This window comes from Oryctolagus cuniculus, chromosome 3 (genome assembly GCF_051225735.1).
Source record: "Oryctolagus cuniculus isolate XC-2025 breed Fujian yellow rabbit chromosome 3, ASM5122573v1, whole genome shotgun sequence".
NCBI classification, from domain to species: domain Eukaryota; kingdom Metazoa; phylum Chordata; class Mammalia; order Lagomorpha; family Leporidae; genus Oryctolagus; species Oryctolagus cuniculus.
Window position 1 is genome coordinate 76,861,674 of NC_142869.1, and position 25,218 is coordinate 76,886,891.

General features: G+C 39.1%; 1 protein-coding gene across 10 annotated transcripts in view; it reads left to right on the forward strand.

Annotated features, from left to right (window-relative positions):
- GRB14 (growth factor receptor bound protein 14) overlaps positions 1-25,218 on the forward strand; it is a 128,291-nt gene that overhangs the window by 80,411 nt on the left and 22,662 nt on the right. For 7 of the 10 annotated variants that reach the window (XR_016231531.1, XR_016231530.1, XM_008258679.5 and 4 more), the window contains 4 exons: positions 3,450-3,606; positions 18,769-18,890; positions 21,096-21,170; positions 24,191-24,328. Coding sequence is in view for 8 of the 10 variants with exons in the window: in XM_008258679.5 (XP_008256901.1) it covers positions 3,450-3,606; positions 18,769-18,890; positions 21,096-21,170; positions 24,191-24,328 (492 nt within the window). In the remaining 2 variants the exon portion in view is untranslated. The remainder of the gene's footprint in view (positions 1-3,449; positions 3,607-18,768; positions 18,891-21,095; positions 21,171-24,190; positions 24,329-25,218) is intronic. The other 3 variants (XM_070070757.2, XM_089329104.1, XM_089329108.1) reach the window with 1 other exon arrangement.

Sequence of the window (25,218 nt, forward strand, 5' to 3'; positions counted from 1 at the left end):
AGCTGACTACAGTGCTTTGCTGGATACGTCAATGCCTAAAGCAATTTCCACATTGAGGATAGATTTATCAAGATAGTAAAATTACTGGATCAAAAAATTAAGTAGAATTTCTTAAGGGAATGGGCCTTTAATGCATTTGAGAAATTTTCTCTCATAGATGTACAAAATAGTTTTAGCATTTTAGATCACCCCATCAATGTAAAAGAGCGGCTTTTTGATGCACTGTCATTAAGAATAATTAAACATTGGTAGGACACAATTGATGTATCATCATAGTTTGTTTTTAAATTTCTTAAATATGAAAAGAATTTGTTTTTGTAAGTTATGTATTTTTATATTGAATTTTCTTGTCATCCCCAATGTGTACATATGTTTTTGTGTTGGCCTTCCTGTGCTGTTGTCATCGGTATTTATCTTTCTGCAATAATTTAAATAACACATAATAGTGGAAATTCTAATACATAGCACAGCTTGGTAAATGTGGAAGAGTGGTTTTAGATGAAACTCTAATTCTGTGTAATTAAGGATAACAGTGGCTGCTTTGATAGATAAACCTAAATCACAGTAAGTTAACACTGTAGAAGTTCATTACATGCTCATGTCAAAGTACCATATGAGTTTTACTAGTTAGGAGTCTTCTATGTACTCTTTTAGGGACAAAGGTTCATTCTAACTCATGGCTTCCCTATTCTCTGGATCCTTGTCATGACTTCCATTCAATGAGAGAGGGTGGCAGGAGAGTGGAGTATGCTTATAAGAAATATTTTTGGGCTGAACCTAGAAGCTAAACATTCTATATGATTACATTCCATTGACTAAAATTCAGTCAGATTTGGTCAACATCTAGCCAGTCTTTGCCCCAACTTCATAGCTGAAATGAAGAAATATTTTCATGCAGTCTTATTCTATTCCCTGCTTTTGCTACTGGAGGATATCTGGGAATAAATCACCAGTGTTGCTTGGATCATTTACAGAATTTAAATATGGAATGGAAAATTTAAAATATTGCTGAGTCAGGGTTAGTATTGTAGAGCAGCATATTAAGCCAGCACTTGAGATGCCAGCATTCCATATTTGAGTACCAGTTCAAGTCCCGGCTGTTTGCTTCTGAGATCCAGCTTCTGCTAATGTGTCTGGGAAGGCAGCAAATGATGGCTCAAGGGCGTGGACTCCCAGAACCCATGTGCTTGACCCAGATGGAGTTTCTGGCTCCTGGCTTCATCCTGACTCAGCTCTGGCTGTTGTGAACATTTGAGGAATGATCCAGCAGACAGAAGATCCGTCTGACTCTTGTCACTCTGCCTTTCAAACAAATCAATTAATTAAAAAAATCCATAAATTAGATAAATTTTTAGCAGACCAGAGTGGTGGAAAAATGATATTGAATAATCATTGAATGCCCCATAGATCACATAAGAAAAGAAAGTGGAAGTTGTTGGCCAGAGTGACTTTGACACATAAATATTGGATAGGCAGCAATCATTCAAAATGTAATAAACTTAGAAGTAGAATATATATGAGAAATCTTCAGAAATTTCATGGAAATATGTATTATGAAAAAACTATGTATAGATTACAAAATTTTCTTGTACCAAAAAGTTATCTTTTAACATTTATTTACTCTTTCATTCATTTGAGATGGGTGCTCACATCTGCTGGTTCACTCTCCAAATACCCACAAAGGCTAGGGAGTTGGGGGAAGTCAAAGCAGGAGTAGGAAAGCAATTTTCTTCTCCCACATGGAGCTTCACTATTGCCTCTGGAGATCTCCATTAGCAGAAAGCTGGAATCAGGAGTTGGAGCCAGAAGTAGAATCCAGTTACTGCAATGTGGGATGCAGACATCCTAGCCAGCATCTTAACTGCTAGGCCAAATACCTGCCCCTCAACTTGTCTTTTAATTCCATTTTTCAGCCGGCGCCGTGGCTCAATAGGCTAATCCTCCACCTTGCGGCGCCGGCACACCGGGTTCTAGTCCCGGTCGGGGCGCCGGATGCTATCCCGGTTGCCCCTCTTCCAGGCCAGCTCTCTGCTATGGCCAGGGAGTGCAGTGGAGGATGGCCCAGGTGCTTGGGCCCTGCACCCCATGGGAGACCAGGAAAAGCACCTGGCTCCTGGCTCCTGCCATCGGATCAGCGCGGTGCGCCGGCTGCAGCGGCGGCCATTGGAGGGTGAACCAACGGCAAAGGAAGACCTTTCTCTCTCTGTCTCTCTCTCTCACTGTCCACTCTGCCTGTCAAAAATAAAAAAAAAAAAAAAAAAAATTCCATTTTTCCATGAATGTTTTGATGTTCCCTTGCATAAAGGACTATTATGCAATAAGTTTGTGGGCTTAATAAAATTATATTTTAGTAGAATATCTTAATGAAAAGTCTACTCATGGATGGGGTAAACAATATTAAGCCAAATATCTGATAGGGGTTGATAGTCAAAATTTATAAAAGAGTTCATACAACTCAAAGGTAGAAAAATAACAATTAAAAATGGGCAAAAGATTTCAATAAATATTCCTCCAAAGAAGACATGAAAGTGAAAAACAGGTGTATGGAATGGTGTTCAATATCACTAATCAAGGAAATGCAAGTTTAAACCATGCTGAGATTTCACATTATACTCATTGAGATGGCTATTATCAAGAAGACAAGTAACAAATATCATTGAGGGTGTAATGGAAAGGATGTCCTTATACATTGTTGATGGAAATGTAAATTGTCACAACCATGTGGAAAACAGGAGTTTTCTTAAAAAATTAAAAATAGAAATACTGGTGACCCAACAATCACTATCTCATAAAGATATCTTCTATGTTCATCACAACATCATTCACAAGAGCTGAGGCATGTAAACAATGTATGTGGCCATGGATGTGTGAATGAACAAAGAAAGTGAGATATGTATGTACATGTAGTGATGTACATGTCTATATTCTACAGCATACATGCAGTTACAATGAAATGTTTTGCAACCCTAGAAAAGGTTATCCTGCCATTTGCCACAATATGGATGAACCTAGAAACCTACTAAGTGAAATTATCCAAATACCAAAAGAAAAATATTGCATGGATGATCTAACGTGTAATCTTTTAAAAAGTCCAATAAACAGAGATAGAGAATAAAAACATAGTTTCCAGGGTCAGGGAGATGTATGGTGGGAAATGAAGAGTTGTAGGCCAAAGTAGCAGATATACAGTAAAAACAAATCTAGAGATTTATATGGTAAGAGTAGTTAGTTTAGGTTATATTATATTTGGCATTTTTGTTAAATGAGTTGAGTTTAGCTGATCTTGTCACACACATGCAAAATGAATAACCATGTGAGATAGGGAATGTGTTAATATGTTTTACTGTCATAACCATTCTACTATCTATGTGTATCTATGTGTATTTTTGTTTTATTAAAAAACAAAATAAAGCAAGAATATTAACCTTTTGTTGTTTCTGCTTACACAGGTGATTAAAGTGTACAGTGAAGATGAAACCAGCAGGGCTCTAGAGGTTCCCAGTGACATAACAGCCCGAGATGTTTGCCAGTTGTTGATTCTAAAGAATCATTACGTCGATGACCACAGCTGGACACTCTTTGAGCATCTGCCTCACATAGGTGTAGGTGAGGACACAGAATCATGGTTTTAAATTATCAAATCACTATCTTCTTATAATGTAAATCACTTGGAAGAAAAGTTCCTGCAAATGTATACAACTAGAAGGGAATTGTGAATAATCCTTTTCTTTAGTCTTTTCATTATTGCTTGTTGGTGGTTAAGAGATGGAGTACCACATATGGAAACAAGGATAGATGTCGCTCCCCCTCTTCGTGGAGGAACGACACAGGACCCTGCGCTGTTCTTTCGTCTGCTCGGCCCCCCCGGGTTTGCTGCTGGTTCTTCCCGGGTTGGCTACCGTCCCTTCCACCTCCGTGGAAGGGCGGTTCCCCCTGCCACTTTCCCCACTTCCGCAGGGGAGCGGCACACCGCCGGCCGGCTCTCTCGGGGGCTGCACAGGTGTTCCTCATAGATGTTCCCGGTGCATGTTGTCTCTCTCCTCCTTTATAGTCCTCTTCCACCAATCCCAACTCTGCTACCCACACGCCGAGTACGCTGCTCTCCTCCAATCAGGAGCAGGTCCTACAGTTTATTGGTTGAACTGGAGGCAGCTGTGTAGAAGCTGTTTCCTCCTCTCCCAGCGCCATATTGTGGGAGAGCAGATGCATAGAATAAATCTTAATTCCAGTAACAGTCTAGTCCGAGTTGCTCCCCACAGATAGAGGTGTTATATATCCCATACCGCTTCATGTAAATAATGATCTGTGGGAATTTTGGAGGTAAAACAGAGTTCAAATTAATGAAAAGTTAAATTTCATAATAATCTTTCATAGCATGTTAAAAACTTTATGAGTAGTTGATAAAATAAGCTGTCATTTGGTCTGCTTTTAGGGTTGATAGTAGTAACCATAATGGTGGTTCTCTTTATTAGAGGGCATGCCCTAAATTTTTCTTGAAGAAATTACTATTTCCTCCACATTTTTAAGACATAATTTAAGAATAACCCTTTTAAAAGTTTTCATTGTAAATGTATCTCTGTATTGTTAACTGTGGAGATTTTTCAAAAATTCCTTTTAAGTTATAAAGAATCCATTCCTCCACAATGAGACAGGATTCTGCATGGATTTTATTCTTTGCTTTCTTATTTTTATAGATATTAATGTTAGAAAATAGGCTCACATATAAGTAGATAAGAAAAGAAGGAGGTTGCTATGGCAATGACATTTGGTTCTTTGAACTCTGTATTAGTTTCCTGTGGTTGCTATAACAAATTATTACAAACATGGTGGCTCAGAGCAACTGAAATTTGTTCTCTCATACTCCTGGAGGCCAGAAGTCCGCAGTCACCATCGTTGAAAAATCAGTGTTGAAGTCAAGGTGTGGTTGGGGGTTGTGCTTCTTCTGAAAGTGTTAGGAGAGAATCCGCTCCTTGCCTCCCCCGCTCCTGGTGGCTGCCTGTATTCCTTGGTGTGGGCTGCGTCTCTTGATCCCAGCCTCTGGGTCAGAGACCCTTCTCTGCTTCTGTCTGCATCAAGTCTCCTCTTTCTTATAAAAACGCTAACACTCAGGGATCCCCCAGATAATCCAGAACAGTTTCATTTCATTTCTTCATTTAATCATATCTGGTAAGACCCCCTCTTTTTTATTTTTGTTTTTATTTTGGGGGCCAGAGAAAGTGACATTCACAGATTCCAGAAATTAAGATGTGGTTATTGGCCGGTGCCGCGGCTCAATATGCTCATCCTCCGCCTGCGGTGCTGGCACACCAGGTTCTAGTCCAGGTTGGGGCACCGGATTCTGTCCCGGTTTCCCCTCTTCCAGGCCAGCTCTCTGCTGTGGCCAGGGAGTGCAGTGGAGGATGGCCCAAGTACTTGGGCCCTGCACCCGCATGGGAGACCAGGAAAAGCACCTGGCTCCTGGCTTCGGATCAGTGCGGTGCGCCGGCTGCAGCGGCCATTGGGGGGTGAACCAACGGCAAAAGGAAGACCTTCCTCTCTGTCTCTCTCTCTCTCACTGTCCACTCTGCCTGTCAAAATAAAGAAATAAAAGATGTGGTTATCTTTTAGAGACTACTGTCAACCCAGTACAAACTTCTTTGCATTATATGTTTAAAAACTTTAATAATCAGTCATCAAATTCATTTTAAATAATGTATCAGTAGCAGTTCAATTATTCCTTTCAATTTGTTTTAAAAAATGTAAAATAATTTTATACCTAGCTGTTAGTCCTTTGCTTTCTCACATAGCTGCCAATACAAGCTGATAAAATTGTTCCTTTGTTTAATGCATTTGAGGGTTTATATCCCAGAGCAATATGCCAGAGCAAGGTTTGCTACAGAGGAGAAGTCTCCTTTTCTCTTATGAAGAGGTATAAAACACATGGTGCTGGCAGAAAAAGCGTTTTCTCACAAAGATTCACTTTGAAAACATTCAGAAAGTGATTTTGCTTAACTCTTCCTGCATTCCCTGGGCCCTTTAGAACGTGTTGGTTTGACGACTCATCCTAGAACTTGTCAGAACATTGGGGAGAGGAGAGGGGAAGCCGGTGGAAAGGAAGCTGAAGTCCTTCGCCATCTCCCCAGGGGTTCTGAGCCCGAGCAGCTCCCCAGCTGAGAGCTGGTGAGCACAGTAGTGCCAGCTGTTGGAGACAGCTGAGCCCACATCATTCCTTGCTGCAGAGAAAGCCAGAATTCTGAATGGTGTGGTGCTGGCCTGTGTGACGTGCTGTCCTTTCTTCCCAAGCAGGCTGATCTCTACATGCATTGTCTTCGTTGCCATTGTGACCAATTTAACTTCTCTTCATGATCATTGATTTCCTGGAAGTATGGTGTTAATTCTCCATGGGTATTTTCCATCTTCCACATTATTCATTTTCTTATATGCTGGCAGAAATATAGCTGTTAGTTTGCATAATGTATAACTGCAGTATTTTATACTCGAGTTTTTCTTTGGGGGCACTTAAAAAACTTTTTTTTAAATATATTCACTACAATTTATCTGTGACAAACTATGTTGAAGTTTAGTAATAAAAACCTACTCTGTAAATCTGGGAGTGTTTTTCAGTCAGAACTCTGAGAGTTACTCATGTTAAGTAACAAAATATATAAGTCTTGATACAAACGCTTAAAATGGAACACTGAAAATTAATTTGAGAGACATAATAAATTTAAACTTTTAATAATAATGCAAGTATACTTCTCCATCACTGTATTTTCTGAAATAAAATCAAAGATGTGAGAATATTGTGTTCTGGCTTCATCAACCATGCATCATTAGACCAAAGCATTTGAGATGGAGTTTTAATTTCAGAGCTTTCTATGTTCATTTCCTTTTTTTCTTACACTTGGGTCATGTATTTAAACAGAAAAGTTGCGGACAATAATTCTGCCCCAATTCTAATATGTGTTAGGTTTAGCAGCTTACAGTTCTTTCGTCTAACACTGTTACAGAGTAACCACTGTTGAGGTGCTGTGCATTTTTCCCAGCCTCAAATAAAAATGGATGTGTCTTTGAAAAATGTTTTGCACTGCTTATTAATAGTCATAGTGTATTCAAATAAGTGGTGTGAAGTAACATTTTTCCATTTGTATTTTAAATGAATGAAAAGCACTAAAGCAGTTTTCCTTTTTAAATATAATATGCAGTTGCAGCTGAACATTGGACACTTTCATTTGTGTATTCTGTGTGTGCTATGGATACTTAGAACCAGCCTGTCAGCTCTGCATATTGTTCAAAAGACATTCATGATGTCTCCTTAACCAAAATGATCAATTTTAAGTGCATAGAATTCTAAAAACAAAGGGGTGGTACACAGCATTTTAAAAGATATTTTTAGGGACAGGCATTTGGCATAACAATTAAGACACTTCTTGGGACGCCCACATCCTATATCGGACTGTCCAGATTTGAGTTCCCACTCTGCTTCTGATCTAGCTTGCTGCTAATTCATACCTTGGGAGGCATTAGGTGACAGCTCAAATACTGGGATTCTTGTCACACTTGTGGAACAGCCAGATGGAATTTTCCAAGCTCCTCACTTTGATCTGACCTAGCCCTGGCTGCAAGGGGCATTTAGGGAGAAAAACAGTGGATGGAAGATCTCTGCCTTATTTTGTCTCTCTGCATTTCAAAGAAGATTAAAAATTTTAAAAAATTAAGTACTCATGGAATGAGAGCAGTTAAGATGCCTACATCCCACATCAAAGTACCTCAGTTCAGTTCCCAGCTCCAGCTCCTGACTCCAGCTTCCTGCCAATACAGTAGTGGCTCAAGTAGTAGTCTTCCTGCACTGTTATGGAAGGTCTGGTTTGCATTTTGGTTCCTGGGGTTTTGGCCTTGCATTTGGGGAGTGAATCAAGATCTTGTTTTGCTTTCTCTCTCTCCCCCCTCCCCTAAATATTTTTTTTAAAGATTTATTTTTATTTATTTGAAAGACAGAGTTAGAGAGAGGTAGAGACAGAGAGAGAGGTCTTCCAACCGCTGGTTCACTCCCACAATGGCCAGAGCTGCGCTGATCCGAAGCCAGGAGCCAGGAGCCTCTTCCAGGTCTCCCACATGAGTGCAGGGGCCCAAGGAGTTGGGCCATCTTCTACTGCCTTCCCTGGCCATAGCAGAGAGCTGGATAGGAAGTGGAACAGCCGGGACTAGAACTGGCGCTCATATGGGATGCTGGCATTTTAAGCCAGGGTGTTAACCTGCTGCGCCACAGCGCCAGACCCCCCTCAAATCAATTTAAAATTTTTTTCTAAGTTCAATGAAGTGCATATTATGGAAAACAATTAATAAATTTCAAAACTTTCTTGTACCAAATTTGTCTTAAAAATATTTATTTGAAAGTTACAGAGAGAGAGAAGGAGAGACGCACAGAGAGATATTCTATCTTCTGGTTCACTACCCAAATGACTGCAATGGCCTGGCCAAAGCTGGGCCAGGTTGAAGCAAGGAGCCTGGGACTCCATCCTGGTCTCCCACATGGGTGGCAGGTGCCCAAGTATATGCACCATCTTCCACTACCTTCCCAGGTGCATTAGCAGGGAGCTGGATGGGAAATGAAGCAACCAGGACTCAAACCGGTGTTTATATGGGATGGCAGGGTTGTAGGCAACAGCTTAACCTGATGAAGCACAGTGCCAGCCCCTAAAATTGTCTTTTAATTACATTTTCTATGAATTTTTGGAAGTACCTTCATATTTATTTCGGCTGAGCAAGAGGATCATGTAGAAATTACAAGTTCTTAAACTCATATACAAAGAAACATTGTTGGCCGGCGCCGCGGCTCACTGGGCTAATCCTCCACCTTGCAGCGCCAGCACACCGGGTTCTAGTCCCGGTCGGGGCGCCGGATTCTGTCCCGGTTGCCCCTCTTCCAGGCCAGCTCTCTGCTGTGGTCAGAGAGTGCAGTGGAGGATGACCCAGGTCCTTGGGCCCTGCACCCCATGGGAGACCAGGAGAAGTACCTGGCTCCTGGCTTCGGATCAGTGCTCCAGCCGCGGCGGCCATTGGAGGGTGAACCAACAGCGAAGGAAGACCTTTCTCTCTGTCTCTCTCTCTCTCACTGTCCACTCTGCCTGTCAAAAAAAAAAAAAAAAGAAAAAAGAAACATTGTCATGTTTGACACCTTAAGAGTACTGTCAATATTTCATATCTTCTGCCCAGAAGTATTAATGTATACTGCTAAGAATCTTAACAGAGAAAATCATTCCAGGCAGCTAATATCTTGACTCTGTTACCAATATTTGATTTTTCTGATTTGGGATAATATATGATATGGTCCTGGTTGTACACATAGCTTAATAGATGTTGAATTTGATATGTCAGCATCGCAACACTTCTCATTCTTTGAAAATGTAATGATCCAGATTTTGTAGCTGGTGTGCCTTTCTTTACAGCCACTGGGTGTCACTGTAGCTCCCCAGATAGAATCCTATGCTATTAGAGTCACTGAAAGAAGTTGGGGCAGAGAACTTCAGCTTCCAGTCCTCGGAAACTTCATGGGGTCCATGGTTATCTTGCCCCCATTTTATTCCTAATTGAAAACATGTTGTGATGCAGTGACAATTACACAGTATCTCAAGCACATAGCTTTAGACTACATGGGAAGAGGAATTCATCGTATTTTAGTATCATTGCTACGGACGGCTGAGATTTCCTTTGTGAGAATCCTTGTGGAGTGGCTTTAATAAGCAAAATGAATGACTGGAGACTTTTAATGAAACCATTTTTATGTGTGCATCTATATCCAGAAGTTCTCTTTAAGACAGAAAGCAATACATTGGGCAGTGAGGGACACGTTCACCGCCACCTGTTTTTGAAGCTGTTTCTTCTTTTTTTAACCGAAGAGGTATAAGTGGTTTTCCTTTTATCTGGAGCTGATCTGTGGCTGTAGTTCTGTGCTGTTTATAATCTACCAGCCATCACCATAGTGACAACCCTCATCAACAGCTGAAATAATTACAAAGCCTTTGGGACATGTAGCCCTGTGTTTGCTTCTGTCCAGGGAATTCTATGCCTTGACCCCTTGCACTTTGAGGACACATGGTGTCCTGGTGGCACATACACTGGAAATGGAAAATGTTTAGTAACTAATGTGACAAGTACCCATAACTAAGTCTCTGTCCTTGATGTGTTATACAATGTGAATTAATGCTATAACTAGTACTCAAACAGTATTTTACATTTTGTGTTTCGATGTGGGTGCAAATTGTTGAAATCTTTACTTAATTTATACTAAATTGATCTTCTGTATATAAAGATAATTGAAAATGAATCTTGATGTGAATGGAATGGGAGAGGGAGCTGGAGATGGGAGAGTTGCGGGTGGGAGGGAAGTTATGGGGGGGGAGCCATTGTAATCCATAAACTATACTTTGGAAATTTATATTTATTAAATAAAAGTTTAAAAAAAGTCTACCTCCTATTCAACTGACTATTCCTCCACTAATTCTCACAGCCTCCATCCCATCATCGCTTCTCAAGGTGTTATTAGCATTGCAACTAATCTTTTTGCCTCTGACTATTCCAAGGTCATTCATCTGAATGCAGACCTGGTTCTCTTTGCATTCAGGTCCAGGATCCTGTGTGGAGCCTGTAGCACCCTGAGGCCTGCCTGCCCCTCACATCTGCATCCTTTTCTCACCCCCACCTCCCTTATGTCATACTTCAGACAGCTGTTTACAGATTCCTTCATTAACCACAGTTTCTGTTTCTTTGTTCATGTTTTAAAATTTTCAAGAAGCCCTTTCCTGTCCATCTTTGCCTGGCTAACTGCAGTGCATCTTCCAAGGTTTAGTTATTGTAGTTTTCAAATGGTAGGGAAGTATAACCCCTTAGCCATTTCTTAAAAATAACTGTGAAAACAAGATAAACAAGAGAACCTTCAGCTGCCCAAGCTGAGTGCCAGCTGACCTGGTGCCACAGTCTGGGGAGAGTTGAGAGAAAGGCAGCTGGAGGCATCCAGCACTCATCCTTGTGCAGTTGGATGGCCTTTTCCATCTGGGAGCAGATAGGGAGACCCATCTACCTCTTCCACATGCCCAGCTCTCAGAGCAGATTACTGCCTTCTGAAGCTGTTCCTTGGGGTGCTCAGGATACTTGCTGGCACCACCTGTTCCCATACATCCCTTGCCTGAAAAACCACAGAGAGGTGCGAGAGGCATGAAGGGCGTTAGCAAGGAATTGTGTCTGGGGAGGGTGACACTCCCGCAGGGACTGCTGTAGGTAGTACAGCAAGGAAATAAGGCTGTTTAAAGCAGATTATTTACAACAGCATTTAGTTAGAGAAGAAAAACCTAATGCTTAATAGGAGAGTGCTATACATTATGGTATACATTACATTCAATAGAATGTAATATTATGCAGCTTTTGATCATGTTTTTGAAGTGCTTCCTTTGAAGACTGATGGGAGCAAATGTAAGGCTGTAATGATGATAATTGAATAACTGCAATGACTAATTATGTACAATGTTTCCTAAATTCTGCGAAAGTTATATACACATATGCATGAATAGATCCACAGAAAAAGGCATAAAAGGAATATATAGAAAGGTTGAGTGCTTATTTCTTTTTGAAAGGTTTAACAGTGTGCTATCAGTTGTATGCTTTTTTTGTAAAATTTTCTCAAAGGGAAATAGATTATTTTAGTCATCAGAAAAGAAATAAGCATGATATTTGAGGTTCTTCAAACTCAGATTATCTTCCAGAGGCTCCTAGTTGGGCCCAAAATATCTGTTGTCTTTGATGCTGTAACATTTTCTACAGCTATCTTAGTAGTGACCACATTGCCAGACGATGATTCTATGACAGCAGGGAGCCTGCATGCGTGCATCATTGTAACTTAGGGTTTAAGACAAATAAATGTATTTTGAGCTAAGTTACGCTGAACTGTGAGGTATCTTATCAAGTTATTCTCAGGATGGATTACCCAAGTACATGGAAGGAAGAGACTTGGAAACAAAGCTAAAGAAGTCACACGCCATGCGCTGATGGAATTTTATTCTGAGTCCTTAAAAGATGCATTGAGTAACTTGGAAATTAAGGAAGCTGTTTCTAAACTCTTCAGATACTTACCCAGTCTGTTTGAAATAATATATATGCAAACACTTTCTGGAAAAATACAGCTTTCTATGAATATAAGTTGTGATTGTTGGTTCTGAGTTAATACAAAGACTATTTTGATTTGCTGAAGAATGAACTGCAAGGCCTTTATAACCATCATGCTGAAGTGTCACGATTTTCCTATTATTGCACTAGGGGAGTTGATCTGGCAGTGGCAATTTTCTGGGGGATCCTGCTGGCATTAAGTAGTATTCTTAGGTTAAGGAACCTTTTAGAAATTGAGCCCTGTTTTATTCTTTGCTTCTGCAGTTTTTGTTTTGCTTGGTCAGAGGCTGTTCATTTTTATCTGAAAATAAGATTGACAAAATGTATGTAGTTTCTACCCAGCACAGAGAAGTACAAGGAGCATTTGTCTCCTGGAGTTTCCTGTAACAAAGGTATACAAAGAATTGTTTTCTGGGTGAATTAGAGGTAAAAGCCACTTTTGTTTCTTCTCTTATCAAGTGATGAGAAGAGTAGGGACTCAGGTTTCTATTTGAGCCCCACGCTGTACTTTCAGTAGATTCAGCCAAGAAATCCAGGCAGAAGGTCACAGGTGAGCACTTTCCATTCTTGGAGGATTGAGGTTTTTAAAAAGACTTTGAAGTTAAATCAACAGTTTCAGAAGAAACTTCTTTCTTCTTCTTTTTCTCTTGTTGTATTTTTTTTAACAAGAAGTTCCTGAAAATTTAACAGAAAACAAAATTATATAGTTATCATTATTTGGCAATATTTCTCTTGCCAAATAATACCTCACTGTTCCATTAGGAACAAAAATAAAACTTAAGCTACATGCTGTTTTTATTTTTCAAAAGCATTTAGAATTCTTTTTTGAAGCTTTGTTTTCCTTTTCTCTCATTCTTGATTGTTATTTTCACCTACATAACAGTGGCATTTGACAATTATAATTCATTTTTTAAAATAGGCTTGTTTCTGTGACATTTTAATCATGTGTTTAATGTGGTGTTTTAGATAGATTTTATGAAGCTTTAAAAATAACATTTTAAAAATAATAATGATGAATTTATGTGAAGGCTATATGGTATCATTTCCCAAATGGTAAGTCAAAAATTGTCTGGATTTATTTTATGCTTTGAACATTGCAACCAAGACCCCCTTGTTGTAGGATTGATCATGTGTCTTTTAGGTGATTAAAAACATAGTATAATTATTTAGTGGGATTTACCTCTTTGGTTAAAATTTGCGTGGTTATAGGATGGGGATAAAGAAGAGAGTCTTGGGAAACTTTATTGGAAGCCATCTGGCTTTTTTTTTTTTTTTTTTTTTTTGACATGTAGAGTTACAGACAGTAAGAGAGAGAGACAGAGAGAAAGGTCTTCCTTCCGTTGGTTCACTCCCCAAATGGCCACTACGGCCAGCGCTGTGCTAATCTGAAGCCATGAGCCAGGTGCTTCTTCCTGGTCTCCCATGGATTGCAAGGCTTTGTATGACCCCAATATCATCACCATCACTTTTCTAACCTCTTCTGATGGCCTCTCCTCTTTGCTCACTCAACTTTGGGCTCATTATCCTCTTTGCTGTGCCTCAAGGACTCTTCTTTTTTTTTTTTTTTTTTTAAGATTTCTTTATTTAAATGGCAGAGTTACAGAGAGGCAGAGCAAAAGAGAGAGAGAGAGGGAGTCTTCCATATGCTGGTTCACTTCTCAAATGGCCGTTAACAGTGGAGCTAGGCCTATCTGAAGCCAGAAGCCAGGAGCTTCTTCCTGGTCTTACATACAAGTGTAGAGGCCCAAGGACATGGGCCATTTTCTACAGCTTTTCCAGGCCATTGCAGAGAGCTGGGATTGGAAGTGGAACAGCTGGGACACAACCTAGCACCCATATGGGATCCCAGCGCTGCAGGTAGCGGCTTTACCTGCTACACCACAGCATCAGCCCCAATGACTTTGTTCTTGCTCTTCCTCTAAACCTGCTTGGCTCATGCCCCCTTCTCCTTAGGGTCTTTGTTTAAACATTGCTTTCTCAATGAGACATTTCCAGGCAATCTATTGACAATGAATTCCTTTTCCCACTGCCCTTAGCACTTTCTCCCTTTTTCTGATCTATTTTTCTCTAATAGTTTGTCAACACCTTTTAAATTTCACATTGTATTGTTGTCTATCTTATTAGAATGAATACTCAATGAGAGTTGGTTCTTTCTGCTTACTGTCTTGTCCACTAAAAAATTCCCAGCCCCAAGATGATTGACTGACCCATTATTGTCCTTCAGTTAATATTTGTTGAATAGATGGTTGAATGAATAAGTCCTCATTGCCAGACTCCATGATATATCTTATAACAAATAAAAGTAGATAAGCTGTTTGAATAGAGTTCACACATACGTATGTCTTAGGGGGTTTGCTATGAAAAATGCTTGCAGATCAGATTGGAAGAACAAAAAGCTAGAGATTTGGAGATAAGAGACAGTGCTGGTCTTAATTCTGAACACCATAATATAAAGAGATCAAAAATCCCTAAAGTCTAAAATCATAAAAATCATAGTCCATAAGGGTTACAATCAGGACTATTGAAATCCTGAAAGCCACAATTCCCATTTCAAGCAGGCTATATAATAGAGGTGCAAAGCTGGTTTCTTGGAGGGATTGGTGAGTTTCTAGTTGTATGTAGGTAGTTGCATCATGGAACAAAAGCCTAGAAACTTTGTAAAGCATAGTTTTGAACGTGTCTGTGAGGATGTTTCCAGGGTAAAGTTGTGAGCATTGGTTTTTTACAGTTCACTATGCTATGCATTTAATCTCTGCACTCTTATTAATACTGGAGGCATGCATTGTGTAAGACTTTTAGACAGTTCTAATTTGTTTTATGCATCTTTTATATATTTGGCTGTGAAAATGCATTATCACAATATAGATTTTCTGTATAAGTATTCTGCATATACATAAAATATTGAAACTTCCTTTCTTAAGGAAATAATTTTTTAATATCTTGGCTTTTGGGCAACTGCATATGTATATCATGGTTATTCATTCTTGCTTTTGATCAACACTGTCACCAGTCTTCAGTTTTTCCATCAGATGTCCACAGTTATAAAGCTGGGTACACATAATTACCAACCCTACTGACACGTTTGTACATTTCACTTTTTGACACATTTTGTTATGACTGTGGTTTACCTACCATTAACTATATCTGAGTGTTTATACTTATAAAAACATGTATTTTGGGGCCGTCGCTGTGGCGCAGTGGGTTAACACCCTGGCCTGAGGCGCCGGCATCCACTTCCTGTCCAGCTCTCTGCTATGGCCTGGGAAAGCAGTAGAAGATGGCCCAAGTCCTTGGGCCCCTGCATCCATGTGGGAGACCTGGAAGAAGCTCCTGGCTCCTGGCTTCGGATCAGTGCAGCTGTGGCCAATGTGGCCAACTGGGGAGTGAACCATCGGATGGAAGATCTCACTCTCTCTCTGCCTCTCTTCTCTCTGTGTAACTCTCTGACTTTCAAATAAATAAATAAAGTCTTTTTAAAAAGTATGTTATTTTTGTCAATTTTATTATGTAAAGTGGCCTATGAAGTGTTCAAGCATGTTTTTGTTTTCTTGAATAAATCCCCTTTTAAACATGAACAAATGGCTTTAAAAAAATTATTTATATAGGAATTAGATTTTCAGGATTTTGGACTTTTGCTGTCGTAGACATTAGGGATTTTTATCTTTGAGGAAACCTTACATTTGGGACTATGACTCAGACCATTCAAGGCTGAGAAGGAAAAGCGTGAAGGCTTCAACTGGAGTGGGAACTGTAGGGACGGGGGTGTGTGCTGCTTGTGTGAGAGACCCTGGGGGGAGACCACCTAGTACCTGGGGCATATGGGAAGCGCGACCAGAAAAAAAATGCAATGAAAAGTTTTAATTCTACATTTTTTCTAGAGAGTGGGCTAAAAATGTCTCTAACAAATGCAGAGTTAAGAGAATTTAGGGGATAAAGAGTTTCAGAAAGGAAAAGGAAGGTGATTTTGTTTTGAAGTTATTCCTTTCATTTTTGGTAAATGTACATAACATAAAATTTACCATTTCAGTCATTTATAAGTGGCATTATATGTGTTCATATGGTTGTACCACTGTCAGAACCATTTATCTCTAGAACTTTCTCTCTTCCCAAACTGAAACTCTTAAATAATAACTTAAATAATAACTCCTTCATAATAACCCCTCATTCTCCTTCCCCTTAACTACAATTTTCCCCTCAATGACCTCTATGAATTTGATGATTCGAAATACCCCAAATAAGTGCAATCATTCAGTATTTGTCCTTTGTATCTGCCTTATTTACTTGCATATTATCTTTTTTTTTTTTATTTTTTTGACAGGCAGAGTGGACAGTGAGAGAGAGAGAGACAGAGAGAAAGGTCTTCCTTTGCCGTTGGTTCACCCTCCAATGGCCGCCGTGGCTGGCGCGCTGCGGCCGGTGCAACCGCGCTGATCCAATGGCAGGAGCCAGGTGCTTCTCCTGGTCTCCCATGGGGTGCAGGGCCCAAGCACTTGGGCCATCCTCCACTGCACTCCCTGGCCACAGCAGAGAGCTGGCCTGGAAGAGGGGCAACCGGGACAGAAACCGGCGCCCTGACCGGGACTAGAACCCGGTATGCCGGCATCGCAAGGCGGAGGATTAGCCAAGTGAGCTGCGGCGCCGGCCTGCATATTATCTTTAAAGTTTATCCATACTGCAGCACATGTCAGAACTGCATTTCATTTTAAGGCTGCATAGTCCATTGTATGTGTGCATTTTGTTATTCATACACTATAGATACTCGGGTTGCTTCCAAGTTTTCCTATCGCAAATAATGCCACTGTGAGCAGAGCTTTACAGGTATCTCATTCAACCTTTTTGAGTGTATACTTAGAAATGGATTGGCTGCCTCTCATAAGGGAATTCTGTTTTACTATTTACTGATGTTGGTGTGAGACAAACTCAGGTGGTAGAGAATCTTGAAGTTAGGGATGGAGCCAGAGTGAAAGCAGTTGCAGACAGGGATTTCACATTGAAAACTCACCAGGTGTAATGGCTGAAAAGAAGAGATTGAAGTCGTTAAGAGAAAAGATGGAAAGAGCTGAGCCAAGGACTGAGGCTTAGGAGAGGAGTGAGGGGAGCCAGTCCATGAGACAGAAAAGGAACGATTAGACTTAGGAACAGAAGCCCAAGTGTTCCTGCACACTGAGCTCACACTCATCCATATTCATTGAGCACTCCTACAAGAACTTCCTTCCAGATGAATAAGCTTCTTTTTAAGTATGACATTACTTTCAAGGGTTTGGGGGTTGGAGGTCACAGATCATTACCAAGTGTTGAATTTCTGAGACACAGATACTTTTCAGAAAGGTCCTAGAGACACTAAAAATGCAGAAAATTTCCATATTCCTTATTTGGTTATTCCCCATTTCCTCTTGTACATTGCACAGGTTTTTTTTTTTTTAATGTGTTGCTGAAGTATGACATACTTCATACCACAAAAGTTGAGCAAAACATATATAGACAACTTGATGAATTCTCAGATATTATCTATGCTTGGGTATCCAACACCCACATTAAGAGCTAAAATATCACCCTCACACTAGAAGTTCCCTTTATGCCTCCACTTACCCAGTGTCTCTTTGACCCTGATTTTTAGCACCATAGGTTAAGTGTCCCTGTTTTGAATCTTATGTAAGAGGATTCACACATTATGTACTATTTGCATCTGAATTCTTTCCTTTAATATTATATTTGTGAAATTCACCCATACTGTTGTGGGTTGTTGTAGTATATATTCCACTGTGAGCTTTTTATGCAGTTTATTCATTTCCATGTCAATAGGCACTTAGATAATTTCCACTTTAGGTTTATTGCAAATAGTACTGCTATGAACATCATCATAGTTCCTATTAAAACTTAGTATGTTCTTTTTCACCTCTTTAAAGCTAGCCTTGCTTAATTCATTTAAATGTCTTCCCACCGTACCTAATTATTTTCATTGTTAATACAAAATATATTTCCCTTAATATTAGTTTTAAAAGTGTAAAGTGCCACAGAAATTGTGTTCCTTATAAAACTGTTTCTGCCTTTGTTACAGTTTTCCTTTTGAAGCATCCATTCTTTTTTTCAGCTATCCAGGATAGGAGTTTCAAATGCATATTGAACCTGTCAAAATTCTTCATCCCTTAATGAGGTGAATCAGTCAACCTTGAAACAAATATTTTAATTTTGACACCATGATGAGTTAGAGGAAAAGAATAGCTCCCATATATTTACTGCAGGCTTGTTGTCAAACTTAAATTGCAATTTGCAGAGTAACCAAAAGAAATTGAGAATTGACAAAAAATGCATTGTGCTATGATGTTTTAATGTACTTTTCCTTTCAGATGAGAGTCTATTTGGTATTAACCATCAATATTACTAATTCAAAATTGGATATTTCAGAATTTGATTGAATTTTTTGTTGACTAAATATACATATATATTTTACATGTTTGTATTGGAATATTTGTATAGATATATATATATATATGAATGAAATTTTAGATGTTCAAAGGAAACTTTGTATTATTTTTAATTCCATTTTGCCACGAACTTTTTGAAGCCCCTTTTGTGTGTGTTTTTCTGTCTATGTATCTGTCAACATACTCACTGAATTATTCTTTTCAGAAAGAATAATAGAAGACCATGAGCTAGTGACCGAAGTGCTATCCAACTGGGGCATGGAAGAAGAAAATAAGTTATTCTTTCGAAAAAATTATGCCAAATATGAATTCTTTAAAAATCCAATGGTAAGTAAAATCTCATTAACACTTATGGAAAATAGATGAATCAGTGAAATCCCATGCAAAGAAGAGAATCATTTTAAATAAAATAGGGTCCTATTTACTAAATTATAGGTAATGATTCTGGTTTCTTTGAAATTATACTCATATTTCTCTCTATTTGAACAATAATTAGTTAATATGATAGGCAGAAATTCAGGAATTTTTTTTAGCCATGCTGGCAAAGTCTGAATTGAGACAAATATGGTTCCTTTGAAAGTACAAAGAAAACCAGTGTTGGGGAATCATTGCTTCTTTTTTTAAAAAAATAACATTTTAGAAATGGATTATTATAGGTCTTTGAGAAGATTAAAAATCATTTTTAATACTTTTCTTTCTTTTTTAAAAGATATGTTTATTTATTTAAAGGCAGAGTTAAGAGAGGCAGAGAGAGAGAAGAGAGAGAGAGAGAGGTCTTCCATCGGTTCATTTCCCAGATGACTGCAATGGCCAGAGCTGCACAGATCCAAGGCCAAGAGCCAGGAGATTCTTCTGGGTCTCACTTGCGGGTGCAGGGGCCCAAGGACTTGGGCCATCTTCTACTGCTTTCCCAGGCCACAGCAGAGAGCTGGATTGGAAGTGGAGCAGCCAGGACTCAAACCAGCGTCCATATGGGATGTTGGTATTGTAGGCAGCAATTTTATCTGCCACTCCACGGCACCTGCCCATGTATTTTAAAACTTTTCATAGAACTTAGGAAATTTAAATGAAAAACTTTGTAAAATAAAAACAGACTGGTGATTGTTTAGACTGCTATAATTTAGCCAGATATTTGAGATTGACAGGGATCTTGCTGTTTCAAATTATTTTGTTTTCAGTGCAATAATTTCCAAGCTAAGTGGAAATAAGATAAAGACCAGTACATTATCAAGTAAATATTCCTTTCATTACAGTTCTCTTTAAAAGAAAATAAACATATGTCACATTCTAATGAAGACTAGAATCTAGAGGAGTCAGAATTGCCTCTGGGCTCATTATTTTAAATTGTTTTTGTCTCTGCAACTGTAGTATATTTTTACACTAAGTTTTGGATAATTGGATTGAAATGATGCTTTATGAAAAATATATAATATGCACCATAATAGAATATTTTCAAACCCTGGCAGACCTTGTAGGCTCTCCTTTATTTTAACCTATAAATAGAAACATAATGGGCTGATCTTTGACAAAGAAAATGGGAGTTCTAATAAAAATTAAATAGAGTTGCAATTTAAAGAGAAAGCATCTTCTTTTGAGTCTTTATTAAAAGCAAGAACTTAAAAGTAATATTTAAAGAAATATGGTTTAGTGCCCACTTTTGACTTTATTTATTTTTTTATTTAAACAAGGCTGGACATTCACTTTGAAGACCCCAAACAGTGTTTCTCAACTGAGGGAGGATTTGTCAGTGTCTGGAGACGTTTGTGGCTGCCACAGTTTGGGAAGGGGCCTTCATAGATGGAAATAGGAATGCCACTAACCACACTATAATGCACAGAACAACCTTCTGCAACACAGAAGTTTTAGACCAAAATGTTAGTAGAAAAGCTATTGAAAACCTCTTTCCTAAAGGAAGAATACTAGAATATATTTTCCCAAACTTGTCTGGCCATAAAATTTACTTATGGGAGTCCCAGTGCTTATTGAAAACACAGGACCTGCCCAGACCTGCTGAATCAGAACCTTCAGGAATGAGGGCTGGGGGATTCCTATTTTAAACAATTGCCCTGGGTGAGTTTTATGATTAAACAAGTTTGAAAAAACTATAGGTGAAAAGGACTGGACTCTTAGCTCCCTTGCCCAGTTTAAGTATTCGTTCTTCTATATGGTGGGCTAAGATCGTGGCATACCTCTGGCCCTTTGTAAAGCAGGGTTACAGTGTCTTAGTAAGTGGGAGGACCATGGCAGGATTTAGTTAGAGATGTGGGTGCAAGCACATTGTCCATGTGAGCGCACTGGTGTGGAACTTCCTGCGGCAGCAGCATCTGGGGGTGTTCACTGACATTTGGCCTCAATTCCAGACCTTCTCAGTAAGATGCCAGAGAGTGAGTCCAGGGATGGGTTTTTCAAAAGCACTGTGAATGAATTTTAGACTGGCTTGAAGGACTTCTGCTTTAGACTACTATATTGGTCAGTCATGCTGACTTTCCTGAAGTGGGTTTGGGGATAATTTAACCTGTATCTTTTCGTCAGTATTTTTTTCCAGAGCATATGGTGTCTTTTGCAACTGAAACCAATGGTGAAATTTCCCCCACACAGATTTTACAGGTAAAATATATTTTCACTAAAATATGTAAGAAATAATAAAATAACGGGAAATTTTGAGGTCCATATTTATACCTCCCCAGATTTTGGAACGTAATACCTTAAGTGATCACATTTTGCTGCAGGAAAAACTACCTGGATGAAAATTTCTCTAAGTCGGTGAAACCCTATAACAATGTCCTTTTTCCTAATTTTGGCCAATTGTCAAATGCTTTTACACATTTTATAACATGTGTAATGAAAGAAAACTTGAGAGTTTTACTCGGTGATTTGTGTTAAGATGTTAGCCTCTAGAAAAATAAAAATCCCCTGTAACATTTCAGCTCGTGTACTTTAGTGTTAACTTTCATAATCATACTCAATCCTACTTAGGTTTAAAATACTGAGCATTATAGGAGAAAAAGATATATTGCATATATGGGTTTCTTGTACTTGTTTATAGTTGTGATTGAAATCCTTGCATTTAATTGTATAAAATTCTAAGCTGGATTAAAATATTAATTTTCTAGTCAAAGAATATCTTTTTATGTCTGTTGGGCTCATTTATTCCAAATGGGCAGTGAGTGGTTTGTGATGGTCATTTTATAACTTGCAGTCTTTACAATAAAAGAACAATGTCAGGTATTTATTTTATTCTGACTGACTAGTAGATTTTACATCATAAGCTCTGTAGTTGTTTTTCACAGGTTGCTACTAAATAATGTTTCTATAAAGTTGCTGTTTGAGTGAAACCTTGGGCACCTCGTTTTCAGCCCAATATACTCTGATCTTAATGAAGGCAATGTTTAATATTTCCAATATATGTATGACTTTTTTAAGTAGGTATGTCTATCACAGATTTGTTTTCTGTTAGCTTTTTAATAGGTTTTATTTAATATTCACTCCTCAGACTATTCTTAGAAATGTGATTTGTCCCAAGAGATTTTTTCTAAAAGCTGCTGCTATGTACAGCTGGGTTCTCAGAGGTACCCCTGCAGAATATAGGGTGAATGGGTAAGCAACTGTGCCCTGAACCCCAGATCTCAACCCTCTAGATGCCTTCCTAGTATAGTACCACACTGTGGTGGCTTGGAATACTATTTTTCTGCCTCCTTTCCCAAATCTCCTATAATATGGTTATATTGCTTTAATGTTAAATTATAAAAACAAGAGAAATGGCAGGCTTTGGAATCAGAGAGCCTTGCCTGTGCCCCTGACCTCTTCTCTCCACTGAGGCAATGTTTCCACTTTTTAAAAGGTTTCTTCTTTTTCTAGTGTGACCTCTATGACTCTCTTTTTAAAATTTAATTGGTTTGGTTTAATAACTTGGAAAGTACTCAAACTAGAAAACCTACTTGCCTGTTTTGCATGTCAATTAATTAATATCTGTGGCTCATTAAATTTAAAAAAATTTAATAATTTACTTTAAAAAACGTAAATATCTACTATCAGCATTTCCCTGAGTAGCCTTTTAAAGTATGTTACATTGTTTTAGTAATAATTTCTCTTCCAGTTTTTCCATTTTGCATTTGTTTATTCATAGGCTTTTCTATTTCCTTCTTTCAGTAAGACACTAATGCATTCCCACTGTCTTTCTGAAGACGCCAAACACAGCCACTCTAGACTCCTAGCATTTTCATTCTTGTGTTCCTGACCAACACATGCCCACTGTCTCACTTAATTACTCCTGTGTGAGAAGCGATTTCAACTCTCAATGACTTAAAGTGCCCATTCACATTTTGCCACCAGTTCTGAGAGGCAGGAATCTGGGAACCGTTGAGCTGGGTGGGTCATTTCTGAGTCCTGTTGCATCAATGGCTGGGCATTGGGAATCCTGTTCTAAGATAGTGTTTTCTTTACATAGGCCTCAGGGCTCCTGAGCCTCTCTTTTTCTCTTTCTTCACATGGTGTCTCAAACCCCAGGACTTTTCCCTTTTACTACTCACCCCTGGGGTGAGTCACATTTCTTACGTGACAGCAGACTTCCAAGAATCATCCATGGACACTATCAGGATAAATAAGTACTACATCTAAGCCGGCGCCACGGCTCAATAGGCTAATCTTCCGCCTGCGGTGCCGGCACCCCTGGTTCTAGTCCCCGTCGGGGTGCCGGATTCTGTCCCGGTTGCCCCTCTTCCAGGACAGCTCTCTGCTGTGGCCAGGGAGTGCAGTGGAGGATGGCCCAAGTGCTTGGGCCCTGCACCCCATGGGAGACCAGGAGAAGCACCTGGCTCCTGCCATCGGATCAGTGTGGTGCACCAGCCGCAGCGCGCCGGCTGTGGCAGCCATTGGAGGGTGAACCAACGGCAAAAGGAAGATCTTTCTCTCTGTCTCTCTCTCTCTCACTGTCCACTCTGCCTGTCAAGAAAAAAAAAAAAGTACTACATCTAGATAGTATCACTTCCACCATATCCTATTGGTGAAAGCAACGCCAGGCTTGCCCAAACACACAGGGTTTAGAATCATACTACACCTCTCCATGGTTCAGTGGCAAGATCACTTTGTAAAGGAACATGTGGGATGGGTGTATTGTTTCAGTCCTCTTTGGAAAACAAAAGGTGCCCTATCCAACCACAGGAGATAAAGAAGAGAGTATTTACTTCAGTGTCGTCAAGGAGGTGAACTTGGCTCAACTTCCTGCTTAACCATCCAAGTTAGGATTGTGGTCATAATGATTGTATCATAATGAAGTTGTTTAGTAAACCTGTAACCAAAGAGCAAACCATGAAAAATGGTGAAAAGTAGCAGGACTTAATAACTCCCTAGATGTGACCAACATTTTGTATGGTGATTAAAAGAGCTTATAATTTTGGTGGTTGCCTAAGTAGTGATTGCAAAGAATGTACATTTTGTGTACATGTTTTCCTTTGGAATTTGTTTTAGGTTTTTGAAAAATGTATTTCTGTTGTATATATATTGTGATTTCTGTAATGGTATTGATGCTGCTTGATTTTACATATTTATACTTGAAATTCTAACATGATTAGTATAAAGCTAAAGCATCATGGACTCAATAATAGTATAAGTACCTGATTTTCTTCCAGATGTTTCTGAGTTCAACTACATATCCTGAAATCCATGGCTTCTTACATGCGAAAGAACAGGGAAAGAAGTCCTGGAAAAAAATTTACTTCCTTCTGAGAAGATCTGGTTTATATTTTTCTACTAAAGGGACATCAAAGGTAAATTGAAAAAGCAGTGAGTGTTATGAATGGTATATTAGCTGTAAATTTAAAACAAACTTTATTTTATTCTATTAATTGATATGGAGAGTTGGTAGTTTTTAGGGGATTTCAAACATTTTACAAAATCTATTTGAATTTTAACTACTCAGCTTTATTTAGGACTTTTTTGGGGGGGCTGCATCTTGTTCATCAGTGAAATTGTGGATAATAGGTCCAGAGTATAGGAAATAATATGGCTTTGAAGAATGCATGTGTTCAGATGTGGAGAAATTCTAAGTGTGGTTATTTAATGCCAGTAGTAACTATTATAAATCCTCATTGACTTGTAGTGGAAGATGCAGCATTTTTTAATGTTATTTTGTTTGAGAGCATAGATAGCTGTAAATGGGGTAATGATGACACCTAAGCATGGAGTTAAAAGTTTGGGTCATTTTGTTTTTTTCTATTGTTAGGTAGAAATGGACAAGTAGGAAAACATGTGCTATAGTCATTATAGTTGAGCAAGGCAGAGCTGACGCTGTTTTTGGGCCTTCTGTTGCTGAGCGTAGCCTCTGTTGGGATCTGGATGCTTTGTTTCAGTCCCACATCTATTGCTCCTTCCCCCCACCACAAGCTTCCTTCTTTCACCTTATCCTAGCTACACAGGCCTGACAGAGTTTGTGCCCTTTCTTCTTTTTCCCTCAGGCCAGATGACTTATCTTGACCACTTTTGAACTTCTGATGATCAATTAGTAACACTCAACTAAGTCATTAGTGCTCTGTAGTCATTTTCTATATTATTTTGTCTCCTTACGAGATTGTAAATCCTCAAGAAAGTTATGATTTTTTGATGAGGGATGGATGTGTTTATCTGTGTGATTGTGTATATGCACCTGGCACAGGGTTAC